The sequence below is a fragment of the Brassica napus genome, chromosome C5 (assembly GCF_020379485.1).
Source record: "Brassica napus cultivar Da-Ae chromosome C5, Da-Ae, whole genome shotgun sequence".
Classification (NCBI taxonomy): domain Eukaryota; kingdom Viridiplantae; phylum Streptophyta; class Magnoliopsida; order Brassicales; family Brassicaceae; genus Brassica; species Brassica napus.
In genome coordinates this window covers 11,578,262-11,591,172 of record NC_063448.1, presented here as the reverse complement: position 1 = coordinate 11,591,172, position 12,911 = coordinate 11,578,262, and the positions used below count along the sequence as shown (strand labels likewise).

Here is a 12,911-nt window from a genome sequence, read left to right as displayed (position 1 = left end):
TACCGACGAACTTCCGACGACTACAACGGTCACATGGTTCGTCGGAATTCCGTCGGAAAATACCGACGGAATTCCGACGACTTTGCTGTTACTCGGAATGTCGTCGGAAATTCGTCGGAATATACCGACGAACTTCCGACGACTACAACGGTTACATTTTTAATCGGAATGTCGTTGAAAAGTCGTCGGAAAATTCCGACGAACCATATTTCGTCGGAATTCCGTCGGAAATGGCCGACGGAATTCCGACGACTTAATTTTTTTGGATTTGGTCGGAAATTTGTCAGTATTCCGTCAGAAATGTCCGACGACCTTGGTGTCCGTCGGAACCTCCGTCGGAATTCGGTGTGTTTTCTTGTAGTGAGTGCACAGACTTGAGAGAGGGATCTAAAGGTTAAAGAAGAGGAGAAAGAGCATCTTTTGAAGTAACGTGGTCTGATTAGAAGCCAAGAAAGAAACGACACGAACAAAAAGAAATACGAGCAGATCAATGAATCGACTTTTGTAAACAATTCGAAAAGCTAGCTTCCATAAAAAAAGAAGAAGCTTCCACGTGATTTCTCCTTCTCTGGTCGGTACTTCTCTCCAATGTACATCACATCACTTCTTTGTTTTTTCGTTTTTTTGTTGTTGATTTGTCAAAAGAAATAAATCTTAGATCAGTTTTACTTTGTTACTACTAATTTAATTTCCCAATTCTGATGAGTGATTATTCGTTTGAACTGTTTTTCTAAACAATACATGCAATATTGCATAGAACCTCTATCAATTAATACTCGATAAATTAAAGGGAATTGCCACTAATACAATTTTCCTAATACCACTTTTCAACTTTACACTTTTCAACTTTACCATTAAAATTTTAATGGCTAAAGTACCATTATACCCTTATTTAATCAAACATAAACATATGCCTTCTCTAACAAGAATGTTCAAATTCTCCAATTTGAGATTCGATCCGGCGAGAGATTCGATCCGGCGAGAGATTCGTTCCGGCGAGAGATTCGACGATTCCGGCGAGATTCGACGACTTCAGCGATTTCCCCGGCGAGATTTGATTATTCCGACGACGTTGGCGTCCGACGAGATTTGGCGAAGACTACAAGCTTAAACGAATAGAACAATCTCTCTTCACGAACGCGTAACAAAGGTCAGAGGATAATAGATAGTGATTTTCGTCTCTTTTCTGTAATTTTTGCTTGGTTTCTCAAAATCGATCGGTTTCTGGGAAATAGACGAAGTTTTTCTCATGAAGTTTTCAAATCTCAGATTTATAAAACCTTATAAATTTTTATCTATGAGGAACATAGTGTTATGTATTTTTATTTTTGATATATCTTGTTGATCATTCCTTCTCCAATCCCCATGTTCTTATAATCAGGTTATGATGATCGAAATATGTTCTATATGTGGAGAATGAAAACTAATAAATGGAATTCACTGGGATTTCATAGTGGATGATCAACGAGGATCCTCTCTTAGTATGATTCATGAAGATATCAGCTACAATGATTTGATTGTGGCTGTTTTAGAAGATTTTGGAATTGATGGCAACAGAAACAATGTAAATCTTAGCTATGCCTCACCTTCAAAATTAAACTTTGGTACAAAAGAGCTTCCTCCAGCATTTATTAGGAAGGATCGTCAAGTAACATCTTATCTGAACAAACTTAAAGAGAATGGAGACCTTCATCTATGTGTAACCATTAAGGTAACTGCATGAAACTCTTTTGCTAACTTGTTTGTTTATTAGAGTTATCAGTTATTTTATAAGGTAGTATGTAGTACTAATGATTTTCTCATTACTTGAGGAAGTATGACATAACAGTATCTATTGCAACTTTTACATTTATAAGATCTTATAATAATAATTGTGCATTTTGGAGGATCCTGTTTCAGAGAAGAACTCATTTATCACCAATACCAATGATTGTGTCAAATATGATCCAGTCATGGGGTGAAGCTTTAATTAATCATGATTGCCTATTGCTGGAAATAGTAATCCGTTTGAGGTATTTATTACAACTCTTATATTTATAAGGCCTTATAAAAACATTATAAATGATTCTATATTTAACTTTATCTTTTTATGTTTCAGAGGGAAACATAAATATCACCAATGATTGTGCCAAATATGGTTCAGACACAGGATGAAGTATTAATTACTAATGATTTGCCAATTGCTGGTACTAGAAATTTCTGTCAGGTATTTATGACACCTTTAAAGTTTATAAGAACCTTATAAAATACAAGGTACAAGATTCATTACTAGCTTTATGTTTTTATGTTTCAGAGAGGAACACAAAAATCACCATTGATTATGTCAAACATGATGCAGACACAAGATGAAATTTTCAGTACTCATGATTCGCCTATTGCTGAAAGTAGTAATATATTTGAGGTACTTTTCAAAACTCTTACCTTAACATTCATAATTATAAGGTTCTATAAATTGTTTTAGAAATTAGACTTTATGGAGTTCTACAATAATATCGTTACTTTTGGCAATATTGGCTCTTATTGAGCTATTATTGGTTGTGACGTACTTATTAAAACTTTGTAAATAAGGTTTTATTTTATAATGTCTTATAAAGGTAATATGTACATGTTTAATTTTCTAGAGAGGAACAAAAACACATCCGGAGACTTAATGGAACAGCATTCAGAGAGTTGACGAAGTCTCTGGTATACAACATACTCGTATTAGAGACAGTCTTATTTTTTCTTCAAGTGGTCTTGTTAGCAATAAGGTACATATAACTTTTTCCTTTGTTAAATATAAATATATAAGAGTTTAATCAATGTCATATAATGGCTTATAAATTCTATTTTTAATGTACATGTTTCATTTTTTTATCTTAGAGAGGATTGGACTCGATTGGACTTGTTGTATATGGGTCTGGAAAGTCAAAATTGACATCTTTTTCTAGTAGACGTGGTAGAAAAAGCATGGGAGAAGATTCACATTCCCATTCAGATATCTTGTCTCCAATTTGTTTAACAAATCAATGTGATGATGATGATGATTTGTTCTGCGGGAAGTTTTTCAAGGATAAAAAGGAAATGAGCAGAAAGTTGAGGTTGCATGCAGTTAGCAAAACCTTTGAGTTCCACACAGAATATTCAGACAAAACACGTTATGTTCTTAGTTGCGTGGATGAAAGATGCAGTTGGAGTTTTCGTGCAAAATCAGTTAAAGGATCTCAGAGTTTTTTTGTTCGCCATTATGTATCTAAACATACTTGTGACACTTCTCTGAGAAGTGTTAGTCATCGGCAAGCTACTGCGAAACTGTTGGGAACTATGGTCAGCAATCATTATGAAGGAGGAAAGATTGGGCTGAAACCTAAACAGATCATGGAAAAAGCTAGAAAAGATCATGGTGTTGTGATTTCATATTCAAAGGCTTGGAGGTCTCAAGAGCACGGCCAAGATATAGCTAGGGGTACTCCTGATGACAGTTATGAAGCTTTGCCCAGCTGGTTTCACATGATAAAAGAAAAGAATCCAGGTTCTGTGACTTTTATCGAAGTTGATTCTGTTGGGAAATTCAAATACGCATTTTTGTCGCTTGGTCCATCTATCAGAGGGTTTAAGTTGATGAGGAAGGTACTTTCTGTTGATGGTGCCCATCTGAAAGCAAAGTATAAAGGGACTCTACTTGCTGCCACAACACAAGATGGTAATTTTCACTTGTATCCTATAGCTTTTGCTATAGTTGATTCTGAGAATGATGCCTCATGGAGTTGGTTTATGAAATGTCTGAAAACCATCATTCCTGATGAAGAGGATTTGGTTTTTGTCTCTGATCGTGCAACCTCTATTGAAAATGCTCTTTTACAACATTATCCGTTTGCTCACCATGGAATCTGCGTCTTTCACTTTGAAAAGAATGTCCAGGACAATTTCAAGAGTTCAACACTTGTCCCTTTGGTTGTTGAAGCTGTTTATGCCTACACCAAGGATGATTTTGATTGCTATTTTCATGAGATTGAGGCGTCCGACATTGTATTAGCAGATTATCTTCGTAAAGCAGACTTCAGAAAGTGGTCCCGAGCTTATTCTCCTGCTAATCGCTTCAACATCATGACGTCAAACTTGGCCGAATCTATAAATTCTTTGCTGAAAGTGAGTCGTGAGTATCCAATAGTCTGTCTTTTTGACACTATTAGGATGGTAATGACTAGGTGGTTCACTGAACGACGTGAGCAAGGAGTTCGTCACATGCACCTTGTCACGTTCGATGTGGGGAACAAGATGAAAGAGCTATATGATTTTACATCTCGCTTTCTCGAAGTTTCCAAAATCAATGATTCATAGTTTGAGGTTAAGGGAGATACAAGAGATCAAGTGGTGAATTTTCAAACAAGGCATTGTTCATGCTTTGTGTTTGATATTGAGAAGTTTCCTTGTACTCATGCAATTGCTGCTGCAAAGGCTGGAAACAAGCATGAAAATGATTATGTCGATGTGTTTTTCTCCAATCAAAGGTGCGTTCTCTCAGTCATTGTGGTAATATATTACCACATTTATAAATGTTTATATAATTGATCGAATTTATAAGGTTTTATAAACATTGTTCTACAACACTTCTTTTTCATTTTTCTTTCTTGGTTGTACTTTTATCTAATTCTCTTAATTTTCTTATTAGGTTTACACTAGCATATTCAGAGAGTGTATATCCTGTTGGCGATAAAGCATATTGGGATATTCCTCACCATGTAGCTTTGTTTGTCTGTCGCCCTCCATCTACACGCTTTCCTAGTGGCAGGAGGAAAAAAAAAAGATACCAAGTTCGTGGGAGTATGAAAAATATCGGCCCATATCCAAACCATCACCCAAGTCTTACAAATGTAGCAGATGTGGACAGAAAGGTCACAATAAAGGTAGTTGTGTAGTGCCTATTTGATAACAAAGTAATATAAAAACTTGTGTGCAACTGATTATTTTTATATGATGTTATAAGAGATAATTGGAATCGCATAGCTTTTGGGGAACCTTTTATTATTACATTTATCATTTTATAATGCTTTATAAAGTTTACAGGTGTCTAATAGAAATTATGTTACTTATTATACGAAATGTGTGGTTACATTAACCACCCTTTATAAAATATTAGGATTCAGATTAATTGCATAAATTATATGTTCTTTTGATATCTTAGCTTACCTGCATGAACATAAATAAAATATGTTTCCTTATCAAAGGATTAAGATACAAACCAAAATATATTTTTCTCATCATGGAGGATTAAGGTACAAGCCAAAAGATGTTCCTCATTGAAGACATCAACAAAGGATAACACTAAAACTGAAAAATTTTCATTGATATTAGTTAAAAGCAATAAAAAACTGAAAGAGCTTAATTTCTTCAAATTCGCGATGCTTCTAATCGGCTTTTTTCAAATCTTCCAATACACGTCCTATCGCATCAGCAGCTGAATCTTCTTGTTTCTTTTGTCTTTTTGATTGGAGGTGTCAATGTTAGGTTCCTTTATAAGCATAAAAACTAAAAAAATCAGAAATCATAGTTGGATGTAGTCAATGAAATTTGAAAGAACATTTTATAAACCATTATACACAGAGAGATATTAACCTTAGTTACTCTTCCACGTTTCTTTGTAAACTTCACGTGCTTTTTAGATGCATCCTCATTCACTTCTTCATCCTTCAATTTTAATGACACAATAAGTGAAGTTACATAGAGTATATTAAACATTTAAAAAGTTATTCAGTTTATAAAGACTTATAAATCAGCTTACTTCATTGGTTTTTGGATTTTCACTTTCTTTAGCATCGACTTCTGCATCATCTTTTACTTGTTGTTGTACTTCACGTGGGGCTGTTACACCTTTCTTCATTCCCTAATATTACAAGACAAAAAATAACTTAGCAATTTCGAATTTAATAACAGCTTTTGTAAATCAGAAATGATAATCAGAAATAACATTTTATAAACCATTATACACAGAGAGATATTTACCTTAGTTCCTCTTCCACGTTTCTTTGTACCTACCCTTCACAGGCTTTTTAGATGCATCCTCATTTACTTCTCCATCCTTCAGTTTTGATAACACAGTAAGAAAAGTTACAGAGTATATTAAATATTTAAAAAGTCAATCAGTTTATAAAGACTTATAAATCAGCTTACTTCATTGGTTTCTGGATTTTCAATTTCTTTAGCACCGACGTCCACTTCTGCATCATCTTCTACTTGTTGTTGTACTTCACGTGGGGGTGTTACACATTTCTTCATTCCCTAATATTACAAGACAAAAAATAACTTAGCAATTTCGAATTTAATAACAGCCTTTGTAAATCAGAAATGATAATCATAAAGAACATTTTATAAACCATTATACACAGAGAGATATTTACCTTAGTTCATCTTCCACGTTTCTTTGTACCCTTCATGGCTTTTTAGATGCATCCTCATTTACTTCTCCATCCTTCAGTTTTGATGACACAATAGGAAAAGTTACAGAGTATATTAAACATTTAAAAAGTCAATCCGTTTATAAAGACTTATAAATCAGCTTACTTCATTGGTTTCTGGATTTTCAATTTCTTTACCACCGACGTCCACTTCTGCATCATCTTCTACATGTTGTTGTACTTCACGTGGGGGTATTACACCTTTCTTCATTCCCTAATATTACAAGACAAAAAAATAACTTAGCAATTTTGAATTTAATAACACCATTTGTAAATCAGAAATGATAATCAGAAAGAACATTTTATAAACTATTATACACAGAGAGATATTTACCTTAGTTCCTCTTCCACATTTCTTTGTACCCTTCACGGGCTTTTTAGATGCATCCTCATTTATTTCTCCATCCTTCAGTTTTGATGACACAGTAAGAAAAGTTACAGAGTATATTAAACATTTAAAAAATCAATCAGTTTATAAAGACTTATAATTCAACTTACTTCATTGGTTTCTTGATTTTCAATTTCTTTAGCACCGACGTCCACTTCTGCATCATCTTCTACTTGTTGTTGTACTTCACGTGGGGGTGTTACACCTTTTTTCATTCCCTAATATTACAAGACAAAAAATAACTTAGCAATTTTGAATTTAATAACAGCCTTTGTAAATCAGAAATGATAATCATAAAGAACATTTTATAAACCATTATACACAGAGAGATATTTACCATAGTTCCTCTTCAACGTTTCTTTGTACCCTTCACGACTTTTTAGATGCATCCTCATTTACTTCTCCATCCTTCAGGTTTGATGACAAAATAGGAAAAGTTACAGAGTATATGAAACATTTAAAAAGTCAATCCATTTATAAAAACTTATAAATCAGCTTACTTCATTGGTTTCTGAATTTTCAATTTTTTTAGCACCGACGTCCACTTCTGCATCATATTCTACATGTTGTTGTACTTCACGTGGGGGTGTTACACCTTTCTTCATTCCCTAATATTACAAGACAAAAAAATAACTTAGCAATTTCGAATTTAATAACAGCCTTTGTAAATCAGAAATGATAATGAGAAAGAACATTTTATAAACCATTATACACAGAGAGATATTTACCTTAGTTCATCTTCCACGTTTCTTTGTACCATTCACGGGCTTTTTAGATGCATCCTCATTTACTTCTCCATCCTTCAGTTTTGATGACACAATAAAAAAAGTTAAAGAGTATATTAAACATTTAAAAAGTCAATCAGTTTATAAAGACTTATAAATCAGCTTACTTCATTGGTTTCTGGATTTTCAATTTCTTTAGCACTGACGTCCACTTCTGCATCATCTTCTACTTGTTGTTGTACTTCACGTGGGGGTGTTACACCTTTCTTCATTCCCTAATATTACAAGACAAAAAAATAACTTAGCAATTTTGAATTTAATAACAGCTTTTGTAAATCAGAAATGATAATTGAATGTAGTCTATGAAATTTGAAAGAACATTTTATAAATCATTATACACAGAGAGATATTTACCTTAGTTCCTCTTCCACGTTTCTTTGTACCCTTCACGGACTTTTTAGATGCATCCTCATTTACTTCTCCATCCTTCAGTTTTGATGACACAATAAGAAAAGTTACGGAGTATATTAAACATTTAAAAAGTTAATCAGTTTATAAAGACTTATAAATCAGTTTACTTCATTGGTTTTTGGATTTTCACTTTCTTCAACACCGACGTCCACATCTGCATTGACTTCAGTGTCATCCTATTGTTGTTGTTCCTCTTCCTCTTGTGTTTGTCCCTATTTCAATAAAAGGATTACATATTTATAATGATTTATAAATTTAAAACGATTGTACAGTTTATAAAGATTTATAAATCAGCTTACTTCATTGGTTTCTGAATTTTCACTCTCTTTATCACCGTCGTCCACATCGACTTCTGTATCATCTTCTTCTTGTTGTTCCTCTTCTTCTTGTGGCTGTTCCTATTTAAAAAAAAGATTACATATTTTTAATGATTTATAATTCTAAAACGGTTGTTCAATTTATAAACGGTTATAAATAAGCTTACTTCATTGACTTTTGATGTGTCACTTTCTTTAGCCCCGTGTTCGACTTCTGTATCGTCTTCATCTTGATGGTCTACTCCGCTGGAGGTCTTACACCATTCTTCTTTCCCTAATATTACAAGACAAAAAAAATAGCTTAGCAATTTCGAATTTAATAACAGCCTTATAAAATATCAAAAACACAATAACCTTAGCAATTTCTTATCTTTTGGCATCTATATAATCTTGTAAAACTTCTGTTTCATCAAGTTCATAATCAGCATTATGTCCATTTACCTAGAAAATTATATGTGAGCACACACACATTGTATTAAGAATATGGAGACGTTATAGATAACAAACCTTGGTTTTTGTGGCGGCTTTAGTTTCTTTTGACTTCTCAGTTTCCTGTTAGAATTTAGAAGCATATGAATCTTTCTTTTCATTTACAACATGAAACAAATATAAAAAATAGTTTACCTTCACTGTTTCTCCACGAATGTTCAAAAGACCTTCAAGGTACTTCACTTTTTCTTCAACAGACACTACCTTCTTAGTGAGGAATTCAATCTTTTCTTGATCAGTTGCATCAATCCCAGGAGCAGAATTATTTTCGTCCACTTCAGCTTCAGCAACGGCAATGTCGACACTTCCATTGAGCCAATTTTGTCTCTTCAAACGATATCCTCTTTTGACAAGATCAACAACTCTTCCAAATTCACAGTCAACATCTTCAACCAAGTCGCTATGCAATTCGGGATCTCCAAGGATACATTTGACATCAACCTGACAAATGTTTGCATATGATCAAACAATCGATAAAATAAGAATGCAAAGATTAAAACAGTTTTATAAAACATTATAAAAGGTTACCTTCTCCATTTTGTCGAATCTGTTAACCTCTTCAATAGTAAGCGATTTGGTTTCTATCCAATGCAAGCACAAGGGAAACTGAATTTCATCATTCCTAATACCAAAGAACGTGCCTAGTTGATTCACAGAAGATAACGCCCATAGCTGAAGTGGATATATAAAGCCAAAAATCGCATATTGATCTTTCTCCGTCAACTTTGTATAGGTCAAGCTCTCCACTTCTTTTCGTAAATAATCAAATGCCAAATTCCCCCAGGGATACTTGCAAAACTCTTTGAAATTTCTAGCTCTAAGCAGACGCTCTTCTGGTATACTTGTCACTGGATTGCTTGCCATTAATATCCCTTCCACAAGGATTGTAGCTCCCAACCTTAATCTCTGATCAGCAGTAAGCTCTGTACTCTTTTTCACAAGTAGATTAAGCAAAGTGTTTAAAGTTTGATTCTTCTTCATCCATGGGTCTTTCTTCTTGTTTTTTGTTGCTGAAGTCTCCACTTCCTCTTCATCTTTGTCAACAACACAAGGCAGACCCTTTGCCAAGTGGAATTCTCTTAGAGAAAATCTCATTAGTTGTTCTCCAAAAGAAAACCACAAACCCTTTTTGCCTATATCAATTCTCCTTAAGAGTAAGTGATGAATCAAATGCCTTGAAAACACCATATGCCTCTGCCTCCTTCCCATCTTAATTACCGGAGCCAAGAATGAATCTTCAAGCTTCTTGAATTCTCTGCCCAAAACGTTTTCAACTGTACCAACCAACTTCAGGTTGGAGTGCTTGTTAATTCTATCCAATACACCTCCATTTGTACCAGGTTCGGAGATTCTTTTTGGCAAAGCAATCTTACCATCAGATTTACTCATCATTTCACCTGAAACAATTCAAAATGGTAATGTCAAAGATATATTTTATAATGACTTATAAAAGTTTTGTTTATCAACACTTGTAAATCCTAATTGATCAATCTAAAATTGATGAACCACATCAATAACGAAAGAACTAGCAATGAAATATATCGCAAATGACAAAAAAAAAACCTAATCTACTCTATTCCAAGTTACGACATACTAAACCTAAAGGCCACAACCTCTAACAAAATTAGTCAAATATAACACTAATATCAATTACACATCTATTATAGGCAGAGCGAGAAGAAGAATCGCCAAGAAGAACCAATAACATTACCGGAGTTAAGAGAAATCGATGGTAATTGAAAACCACCAGTGAAAAGTAGGTTTGTGTAATCAAAGAAATGGAGAACGACGGAATATAAAAACAGATCAAAAGATGCGGTTGGGGATTTGTATCGGAACAGACGCGAACGGAGGAAGAAGATGAAAGGTCCCGTCTTTTTACCCTTAATTGTGACGGTTTTATTTTTAAGGCCCAATTTTGATTATCAATGTTTAAGGCCCAGTTATATATGGTTTAATGTTTAGAAAACAATACTATGGTTTTGTAAACTATTATAGATTTACAAACTCTTGTAAAGTATTTATATGCTCTTATAAATTATTTATTGGGCTTTATAAATTATTATATATAGATTCATAAGTCTTTATAAATTAATTATTGGCAAAATTTGTAAATCATTTTATACACATTTATAAATCTTTTAAAATTATTTATAGGCCTTTATATATTACCTTATAACTTATTTCATAAATCTTCATAAATCATTATAAGCCCTTCAAAATAATTGTCAAAATTTTAATATAGATTTAGAAGCCCTTGTAAACTATTTATATGCTCTTATAAATTATTTATTGGACTTTATAAATTATAATATATAGATTCGTAAGTCTTCATAAATTATTTATAGGCTTTTATAAATCCTAATTTACATTTTACCTCGTGGTATCTCTTGAGGGTCTATGATTGGAGTGGCTACATCATCCATCATATCATCTGATTCATGAGGTAATGGTAACTCCACTCCCTACACATCATTCATTAGTAATAACATATAGTTTAACGATAAGAAAAAGAAGCCTATGACAACACACAAGGGGGTGATAGTTTAAAACTTACATCTACGGGTTCATGGTTTTGTGTTTCAGTCTCAGTGGCTTCTAAAAAAGAAGTGTTACTGTAGCTCTCTCGAGAGGATTTGATTTCGGTGGCATCATCATTCACCGTATCATCTTCATTGGATTCTAAAACAAGTGTGTTACTAGGGCTCTCTTGAGCGGGTCTGATTGGTGTGACAGCATTATTTTCAAATTCACTCTGAAAAAATGATGTAGGAAGATTTTAAATTACACCAAAAATGAATACAACTTATGTGTGAGAAAATACCTCATGTGCTTTGATCCAACTACCACCACCTAGCCACTCCATTGACAACATAATCTCAGTATAATTAAAACTCGCATCCTCTTTTGTGGCAGCGAAATACACACTGTAATTGTTTTCAAGGAGAATTTCCGTCACTCGACCTTTGCGCCACCCATGTGTAACAACCACTTCAACATAGTCGTTTAGACTGTACTCTGCACAAATATCTCGAGGAGGAGATGGCCTAATTTTGCAAATATCAACTATTGAATGTTTTCCTTCCGCTTCATCACTCGAATTTTGTGAGATTGTACATCTTTTGATCAAAAAATTTCTTCTATCACCCCCTTGAATCTCTGTAATTACTAATGCTCGGACCCAAATTTTTTCCTTTTCACTTTCACTAATTTCACGGGTCATTTCCACCAACTTTCCTGTTCTAAACATATGTTGACTCAATACCTTCAATTCCAAAACAATCATATATAAGCTAAAGCCCTCAACAATTCAAAATTTTAGAACTTAAAACATACAAAGAAAACAATACCTTGTTTTTGCTTTTGACCCATTCGGAGCCGATCCAATCAGCATGAGGTCTCAATTGGCTTCTGATGAATCTCATTATGTCTGGTGGATCATCAAAGTAAACAAAAAAACTACCATCTGGCCTTTCAACTACGATATGATCAGTCCACCAACCATTATTAAAATAAGAATCCACCACCGACCCTTCCTTGAATACGACACCCTCATTCAGATATTTCGGCGGGACCGGCCGAATAAAACATCGTTCAATAGTTTCCTTGCAAGGATTTACACCGTCTTCGTTGAACAAAGTTTTGTGACAAACCCGAAGCTTTTTTCCTTTCACTCTCGTCGGATTTTGCTCGAGGATAGCTCTAAACCAAGAACCTTTGAACCCATCTTCTTGAAGAGATACTTCTACTTCACAATCTTTGGAAATAGACAAAAGTTTTCCTTTTTTCTTCAAATTCTTCTTCATTGGTTACTCCTGAAAATGAATCGGAAATGTAGAGCACAAACAAAAAATCAAGAAAAGAAAGAAAGAAGGTGAATAAAGATCAAATGAACGACATGCATCCAACAAACTGAAACAAATTGAGATTTTAGATAAATCAATTAGGTTCCATACAAAAATTCAATTCGATTTTGGAGTGTATATACAAAAGCAAAGAGAAATTTCAATTTGATCTAAATTGAATATAAAAAGTCAAAAGAGAATACAGAGAGTGTACTTGAATTAACTTTTGCTAAAATCGATTT

The 12,911-nt window shown here is 33.7% G+C and overlaps 3 protein-coding genes across 3 annotated transcripts; 1 reads left to right on the top strand and 2 right to left on the bottom strand.

The window, feature by feature from the left end:
- The first annotated feature begins 3,303 nt into the window (after positions 1 to 3,303).
- On the top strand, positions 3,304 to 4,320 carry LOC106383606. The gene has a single exon (XM_048757216.1). It carries the CDS (start codon positions 3,304 to 3,306, stop codon positions 4,318 to 4,320), a length of 1,017 nt encoding a protein of 338 aa, XP_048613173.1.
- Positions 4,321 to 5,422: 1,102 nt separating this feature from the next.
- Positions 5,423 to 8,364, bottom strand: LOC106352510 (uncharacterized protein PF3D7_1120000-like). Its single transcript, XM_048757215.1, has 11 exons — positions 8,318 to 8,364; positions 8,149 to 8,230; positions 7,962 to 8,033; positions 7,715 to 7,822; positions 6,933 to 7,040; positions 6,769 to 6,840; positions 6,541 to 6,648; positions 6,151 to 6,258; positions 5,762 to 5,863; positions 5,596 to 5,667; positions 5,423 to 5,491 (listed from the first exon to the last, which is right to left on the bottom strand). Exons 1-11 carry the CDS (start codon positions 8,362 to 8,364, stop codon positions 5,423 to 5,425), a joined length of 948 nt encoding a protein of 315 aa, XP_048613172.1.
- A 603-nt stretch (positions 8,365 to 8,967) lies between these two features.
- LOC125575437 (DUF724 domain-containing protein 3-like) lies at positions 8,968 to 12,630 on the bottom strand. Its single transcript, XM_048757214.1, has 5 exons — positions 12,175 to 12,630; positions 11,649 to 12,089; positions 11,382 to 11,579; positions 11,202 to 11,289; positions 8,968 to 10,221 (listed from the first exon to the last, which is right to left on the bottom strand). The coding sequence occupies exons 1-5, from the start codon at positions 12,628 to 12,630 to the stop codon at positions 9,329 to 9,331; spliced, it is 2,076 nt and encodes a 691-aa protein (XP_048613171.1). The 3' UTR covers positions 8,968 to 9,328.
- Positions 12,631 to 12,911: the final 281 nt, after the last annotated feature.

Coding starts and splice junctions, on each gene's coding strand:
- LOC106383606 (XM_048757216.1), top strand. CDS start 3,304: ATGGTCAGCAATCATTATGAAGGAGGAAAGATTGGGCTGAAACCTAAA.
- LOC125575437 (XM_048757214.1), bottom strand. CDS start 12,630: ATGAAGAAGAATTTGAAGAAAAAAGGAAAACTTTTGTCTATTTCCAAA. Junction 11,290..11,381: donor AAAACCATGAACCCGTAGAT/GTAAGTTTTAAA, acceptor AATGATGTGTAG/GGAGTGGAGTTACCATTACC. Junction 10,222..11,201: donor CCCTCAAGAGATACCACGAG/GTAAAATGTAAA, acceptor GAATTGTTTCAG/GTGAAATGATGAGTAAATCT.
- LOC106352510 (XM_048757215.1), bottom strand. CDS start 8,364: ATGTGGACGACGGTGATAAAGAGAGTGAAAATTCAGAAACCAATGAA. Junction 8,034..8,148: donor GGACGTCGGTGTTGAAGAAA/GTGAAAATCCAA, acceptor TCAAAACTGAAG/GATGGAGAAGTAAATGAGGA. Junction 7,823..7,961: donor AACGTGGAAGAGGAACTAAG/GTAAATATCTCT, acceptor TTGTAATATTAG/GGAATGAAGAAAGGTGTAAC.